The 7,628-nt window shown below is 33.9% G+C and overlaps 1 protein-coding gene across 1 annotated transcript; it reads right to left on the reverse strand.

The window, feature by feature from the left end:
• Positions 1-5,113: 5,113 nt before the first annotated feature.
• LOC106132343 (juvenile hormone acid O-methyltransferase) lies at positions 5,114-7,423 on the reverse strand. Its single transcript, XM_013331712.2, has 4 exons — positions 7,059-7,423; positions 6,377-6,548; positions 5,830-5,938; positions 5,114-5,283 (listed from the first exon to the last, which is right to left on the reverse strand). The coding sequence occupies exons 1-4, from the start codon at positions 7,418-7,420 to the stop codon at positions 5,114-5,116; spliced, it is 813 nt and encodes a 270-aa protein (XP_013187166.1). The 5' UTR covers positions 7,421-7,423.
• Between the last annotated feature and the right edge of the window lie 205 nt (positions 7,424-7,628).

Raw genomic sequence — 7,628 nt, forward strand, 5'->3', positions numbered from 1 at the left:
TACAACCATTAAATAACGATTAGATACGAAATTCAACAATTTTGTTTACAGTTGATAAATATTAGTTATAATTTTGCACTTGATCCTGAGTTTCTCTAGCAATCATGATAGTTGTACTTAAAAAAGTATATTTTCTGTTATATGCTCTTAATTACGTTCAATGCTTCAATCTTTCTACCGGTAACTCGGATATATTTGTGAGTATTCTTTTTATTTATTTTTTTTAGCTCTTGCTGTATTCCACTAAAGCTTGTAATGTGTGTATTGTATACATACAATCACGTTTCTTTATCGGATGGGTAGGCAGTAACTATATATTTCCACTTGATAAGATAAGATCAAGTGCCGTGTGGTTCCCGGCACCAATAAAAAAAAGAATAGGACCACTCCATCTCGTTCCCATGGATGTCGTAAAAGGCGACTAAGGGATAGGCTTATAAACATGGGATTTTTCTTTTAGGCGATGGGCTAGCAACCTGTCACTATTTGAATCTCAATTCCATTATAAAGCCAAACAGCTGAACGTGGCTTATCAGTCTTTTCAAGACTGTTGGCTCTGTCTACCCCGCAAGGAATATAGACGTGATTATATGTATGTAAGATAAGATCCCTGCACACTTCTTTCGCTTCCCTCACATTCATTATTCTCTTCATGGTTCGTGGGTCCCCAGGGGAACCACGACTGCGACTATGATTAGTCGGAGGTTATACCTATTCATGCTCCAATCCATGGAATCTTTGCTTGTGCGATTAAGAATATTTTGCTATTGTGGCTTATGGCGTAGAGATGCTCGTATCTCTATTAATTTAATAAGAATAATTTAGCATTTTTTTAATTCAAAGGGACCGTTTCGTACTACATTTTCGAATATAAGTCTTTGTACTGGGCCAAAGCGCAATAATCTGGCGAGAGCAACAGCAAGTATTAAAGTTATTGAAAACTCGTACATACTTGACATTAATGTTACGGTTATGGAGAAAACTTATTGTGGTCATGTAAGTAGATACTATTAATACATACTAACTATTATAAAACTAAGTTTAAGACGTGTTTATAAAAACCTGTTGTTAAACTCTTATTTGTACTCTTGCATCCGGCAGCCTTCATGTATGTGAAAAAGCAAAATACAAGAAAGCCGTCTATATTGGGTACGGCTAAGTTTAAAGTCAGAATGTGGACCCCGGGCCCCGAAACATTGCTGTGGAGGGTGCAACCGGGAACCGCTAGGTCTAGTAATTTTAAATTTGGCACGAAGGTTTATATGTGTTCTAGGAGTGGACTAAAAGAGAATTTCTCAGAATTCCCGCGGGATGGAATTAGCGTACAAATTTTATGCTTTAAGCGGTCTGAGCTGTGGGTGTTCTCTAGTAACTTGTAGGTACAAGAGAAAAGCACATATAGGCAAGCCACGGGTGAAAGTTGGTAAATAGATTCACGAATTACAAAAAAAAAATAAAATAATCAAAGCCAAAGGCGAGAAAAAGTGAATCTGATTATCAGCACATTATACCAGAATAAAAATAACGAATATTTATTAGTATAAACTTGGGACTTTTCTTTTACGGGATGGGCTAGCAACCTTTCATTATAAATTGTGTCTCAATCCACCATTAAGCCATACAACTTTTCAGTCTTTTAGAGATTGTTGGCTCCATCTACCCAGTTAAAGACGTGATTTTAACATACATATATGCACGTAGAACGTATTTGAAGCTTTCTTTAGAAATTACTTTGAGACTACACATGCATCAATTCGAGACTATTAATTTATAACTACGCAATGACGTTATCATGAATTAATAATCACTATCATAATTTTTAGGTCAAAATTGAAGTTTTTGTTTTAAAAGATAAAGCCAAAAAAGTATTATGGGTCCAAAGAATTAATGATCCATGTCAACATTACGCCCTTGGAGAAATCTTTGGCAAATATTTTGGTTTGAGCAATAACTGCATAATTTCAAAGGTAAGGATTTTTTTATGAGGTGATTTCTTCAAGAGAGATTCTTCTAGGTGTCAAACGTTAGATACTTATTTTCCAAAAAAATTTTCAGGGTGATCACAACTTTGCAGCTAATTTGACGGATACAGCACACATATTTTATGGAAACTCCTTTTATTACGGCGAATTTGTGATAAAAGGCGCGCTGTTCGCCGATAAAGGCAACCTTATTTGTATAATCTTTAATAGCAAAATATTTAGAACATAAGTGACTTGAACTGCTCGGTCCTACTGCAACTGCTATTCGTTCTTGACCAAGTTTTTTAGTTTGCTAAGGTGTATTGTATCTGCTGTTGTAGGTTCAAATCCCAGGGGAATTTAAATGGCGGAACAGAACAAATCTTTTGTTAATTACTTCCCTGTACATATTTTGACATATGTGTAATTATTAAAATATTAACTGTGAAATGGTTTTATGATTGAATATCAACTGACTTCCTAGACCATAAATTATAACAATATAGTTAAAACGATTGTTTTGTTTATGTGACTCGCACAACAGGAAATCTGTTAAAAATCGATTTGTGTGCAAAATACGCTGAAACATGACAAACTTAATGATTTACAACCATGTTCCGCAACGTAACTCTATCTTGGTGTGTAACGATTATCATCGGCGGAATCAATGGTATAAGTGATGGACATTTTTACGTACGTATCATTTCTATGAGACATTAAAAGTAAAGGAGTACCTACTATTAAAAAACTAGTTTTGCTCTTTTTATTTTTATTAGTCATTATAGTCATGTTATATTCTTTGTTATATTGTTTGCTTTTTATATTTGATTGTATATTGCTCTTTTACGTTAAAAAATGTTTTTCAAAACAATATTATTAACTCGTTAGTTTGTCATATAAGAATTTATACGCTAAAGCTTTTTGGTTTTTGATGAAAGCTTTATTATTCCGATTTCTTTAATCCATTATAATTTTTTTATGGTCTTGATTTTATACCAATATATATATGATTTTGTTAGCTAAATTGCACTGTAATGGTTCAAACTGGTACTATTAGTAAGTTCGTTTGATGTTTCAGGGTCCTTATGTCCCGCATTGGTATAATATGGAGAGATGCAGCGGTCCAAAACAAAGAGATATATCTAACTTCTCTGCCGCGTTTATTAAAGAAGGAAATAATGTTTACCTATTACAAATAAACCTTACAGTGTCTATTGAGGCGAAAATTGAGATGGTAAGTAGTATTTTTATAATCGGTAGCTTTAGTTCCTGCCTAGTTGTTTTTTATTCTTGTCAAGATAAATAAAAGTAAAGATATTGCGGATTGCCTCCTTGGATATTTGGAAAAAGAAAATAGAAAAATAGGTACTAAAAGTTATGAAGACTAATTAATTATTTCAGGTGAAAATTATTGTGACTCCTGTGACCGGGGACAAAAATATTTCCCAGTGGAAGTATAAAATTGAGGATCCTTGCAGACACCCGGTTATAGCGTTAACCTTGTTGGGTTTAACGGATATAAAAAAATGCAATATTCTAAAGGTATGTTTAAAGAAACCGCGGCTTAAGACTTTTTTTGACGTGGACATCCTACTAATACTATTAAAAATGCGAAAGTTTGTGAGTATGTTAGTATGGATGTTTGTTACTCTTTCACGCAGAAACTACTCAACCGATTACGATGAAATTTAGTATGTAGGTAGCTGAAGACCCAGAATAACATATTTTTATTCTGAAGTTCCCGCGGGATTGATAGGGTTTCCCAGCGGACGAAGTCGCGGGCGGCCTCTAGTAAACCATAAAGATGAGATGGGTGAAAAATTGGAAATATTGTATATGTACTCATTTAACATTCAAATGTTTGTTACAGGGGCTGCATGTTGTCAATTTAAACCTCACTTCATTGACGTTCAAATTCCTAGGAAATACTTTCTTTTACGGGAATTACGTGTTTAAGAACATGTTCGTATCGAAAAAAGGCAATATAGTGTGCTTTTCTTACACTTTAAATATTGAAAAGAAGATTTTGAATGAATAGCTTATGTATTAAATCCTTTATAATATTTTTACATGAATAATGCACTCTGTATCTGCTTTATTGTGTACATGTAAAGTGCGAGTTCTTCAACTATTTTTAAATTGCAAGAAAAACGCTTTTCTCATAAAAATAAAACGTTTATGAATAAAACTAGCGACTCTCCCTGGCTTCATATGGGAAGCATGATATAAACCTTGCCCAGAAAACCCTCTTTCCAATATTTCAAACAGGTATAAAGTCCCTTCACAACTTTCCTAGATTAGCGCATACATATAGATAGATGACATAGGGGGAGTTTATAATATGTATGTATTAGTAGAGACAATTATACAAATAAAGTAAAAGGGGATAATTTTTAATATTTTATTTTATTATAAAAAAAAACTATAAATTTAGAAAACAATCTTATTTTTTCCCACTATAGATTATAAATTATTAACTTAAATAAAAAGCACAAACATCACTCAGAGAACAAATATATAGTTACTTTAAATTTATATAGTTGAAAATACTGTTATTCAAATTTTCACATTCTTTTCATACTAGCATAATCAAAAATGTCTTGCAATAAAATCTAATTATAAGTACATTACGTAACGTCGAATGGTATTTATAAATGCTATTTATTTGCATCAGTCAACCTTGTAACCTTCTACATATATGCATTGTATCTCGATATCATCAATACTGTTGCTCAGTAAGTACACTGGATACGATTAAATATTTTTAATATATATACCGCAAAATACTCCGTCAAAAATAATCTATCTGCATATATTCCTTGCGAGGAAAACATAGTCTTAAAAAGACTGAAAGGCCACGTTCAACGGCACTTCTTCATAATTGAGATTCAAATAGTGACAGTTTACTAGCCCATCGCCTACAAGAAAAATCCCAAGTTTATTAGCCATTCCCTCTCTTCCTCTTGTTCTCGAATGTTAGAATTAAGAAGTTCAACTTACAATATTATATTTAAATTAAAGTTACAGTCTTAAAGCTTCTGAATGTTTCCGAAGCACGGAATCATATTATTATGCAATCAGAGATTTATCATAATTGCTAATCAACAGGAAGACAATTGTTCACTTATGTCAGTATTTTATAGTATCAGTATTTATTTACTGGCATGCACTATGATAAGATCGTAGTCGCACTTGACGGGGCTTTTATTGTTGTTTGCTTCGTCCATCATCCTCATATCTCTGACTACTGCCATGTAATCTTCTAAGAAGTCGTTGTATAGATCAGCGGGCATGATGAATGGGTTAACAGCTTTTACGGCACCTGAAATGAAAAACAATATAGGTATAATGAATGAATGAAAATGTATTAATAGTGTAATGAACTGTATAGTAATGAACATAATAAAATATCAAACCATACATGGGCTTCAAAAGTTAGAAACTTTTATAGGGACCCAACTCGGCACATTTTTTTCTTCTTTTATTTTGTAAAGGCATCCTAATGGGATGACGTATTGCATTATTTGTATCAGAAAGAACCTTAAGTTGGAGTTATTTCCTATCAATCAATCAATATTCAAAATACGCGTTACTTAGTGTCTGACGGATAAATATGGCATTTATTTCTTTGGAAATTATAGAAAGCACCAAAAGGGAGGATTTTTCAAAATTCGAACAGGAACGGTTGAAAGGTATAAATGTGCTTTATGTGGGCGGAGCTGCGGGCATAATCTAGTTCTATAACTAAACGGTTTGGATTTCAGTTAAAAATAATTTATAACTTACTAACCATAGATGTGAATGTAAACTGGTTATTAAGATTTCTGTGGTTATAACTGAGTACGGTAAATTAAGAATGACTACTCACTTTTAGCATCCTCAGCGTTGTCGAAAACAAAGTATTTCTTTTGGCGTTTGACATCGATATCGCGGAACCCGATGTGCACCAGCATTTGCGTGATTTCTTTTTCGGGGTCCTGAAATTATTACATACAATGTGCTAAATTAATACGACAATATTGAACGTCCGTTAGAATATGAGAAGTATGTACGGAAACAAATATATCAAAAAAAAATTGAAAATCTTCATAAGGGACTTCCGCAATGATATTTTTTTTTTGGTAAATTTATCGCCAGTTAATTATTTTGGCCAGGTTCAATTCCCAACGTGGGAAAATATTTGTAGTCATTTTTACAGTTGTGACTCGATGTGGGATTAAGACGTATTTTGACTGATTCTCGTAATTTGGTTTATGGCCGTAGGAACAACCTAGTCATTATATTAAAAAGTTAAAAAATTTACAACCTTTTTAAAATTTTACAACCCATTAATTCATATTTTAAATTTATTAGTGTTTGGTGAAAGAGATCATTAATTTCTGAGATGAATGATGGAAATCAACCGCGGAACCTACCTCAGTTTCGTGGTAGGGAGATATGAACCGATCAACGTCCTTCAGCCAGGCCGCCCACTTGCTTGTTTTCGACAAAGTTCGATACACGTCATATATGGGATTACGCCCTGTGAAGATCAGGAAACAGCTCCCGTCGTCAGCCATCAGGTCAAAAATATTCATAAAGGCGGCCCTGAAAATAAAAAATAACTAAATAAATCGATTGGTGCTGATATATTTGCTACAACAGTCGACGTAATAATACAACACTTTAATAATTTAATAAATTAAATTTATGTGGTCTTTATTAGTCTTTTCTATAGCTTTATCTAACATGCAGAAAACTTACATACTGGAAACTTATATTGCAAAAACATGCTAACTTTGAGGAAGCCCAATATAATGTGATCTACGCCAGCGAACTATGTCTACGAAATCACGTAGTACCGCTACGCAGCGCAGCTACGATACGCTTGTAGAGTTCGTAGTTATAGGTCTTGGACAGTTAAAAAAATAATTGAATTTCAGTTAATATTTCCATTCGAGCTTCTGAGCGAAAATTTCATTCTAATAACTAAGTTTTACTTTAACTTATGTCAAAACTTAGTAACGAATTATGTTATTGATTTTTTTTGTTTTAAATAGAAATTATGTTAATCTGATAATATTTTATTTTGAGTTAGATATAAATTAGGTAACTTACTTTTGATTTTTAATCCAGTGAAGTGTGTAAAAGGAAACAACGTGGTCGAAGGATCCTAGTAGTTCCTTGGGCGGACAACTCTCAATATTGAACTGGATAAAATGGGTCCTAACATCCCCGTGGTTGTCGTTTGCGAACTGAACCATTCTGGCGCTGACGTCACATCCGACGATTATTTTATAGTTTTGGGGTATAAATCTCTTTAAAATATTAGTGGTCACGCTTCCATCCCCGCTGCCGATGTCCAAAATTCTGGCGTTTAACGATTTCCAGTTTATTTTATCTGCGTATTCTTCTAGAGTAGATAGGGCGTCGTGTTTTTGCATGTTGTTGCTTTTCTCGTAAAGTTCGGCGTTGTCCATTTTGAGGATTTCTTTTCGGGTTTCGTGTTTTGAAAAATGCGTGCGCTTGCCACTCTCGACGGGTTTAACTTGAGAAGTAGTGGGCAGAGTGCGGTCCGTAAGCATTTATATGCAGCGGCGGCGCGCGTTCCGTCATCGGCGTGCGTTCGCCGCTTCCACTTTTATTCCGCTATGGTACGCACCACTTCTTAGATAAGGGTTAATATCA

Source organism: Amyelois transitella, chromosome 14 (genome assembly GCF_032362555.1).
Source record: "Amyelois transitella isolate CPQ chromosome 14, ilAmyTran1.1, whole genome shotgun sequence".
NCBI classification, from domain to species: Eukaryota; Metazoa; Arthropoda; class Insecta; order Lepidoptera; family Pyralidae; genus Amyelois; species Amyelois transitella.

Coding starts and splice junctions, on each gene's coding strand:
- LOC106132343 (XM_013331712.2), bottom strand. CDS start 7,420: ATGGACAACGCCGAACTTTACGAGAAAAGCAACAACATGCAAAAACAC. Junction 5,939..6,376: donor CTCCCTACCACGAAACTGAG/GTAGGTTCCGCG, acceptor TAATAATTTCAG/GACCCCGAAAAAGAAATCAC. Junction 5,284..5,829: donor CAACGCTGAGGATGCTAAAA/GTGAGTAGTCAT, acceptor TTTTCATTTCAG/GTGCCGTAAAAGCTGTTAAC.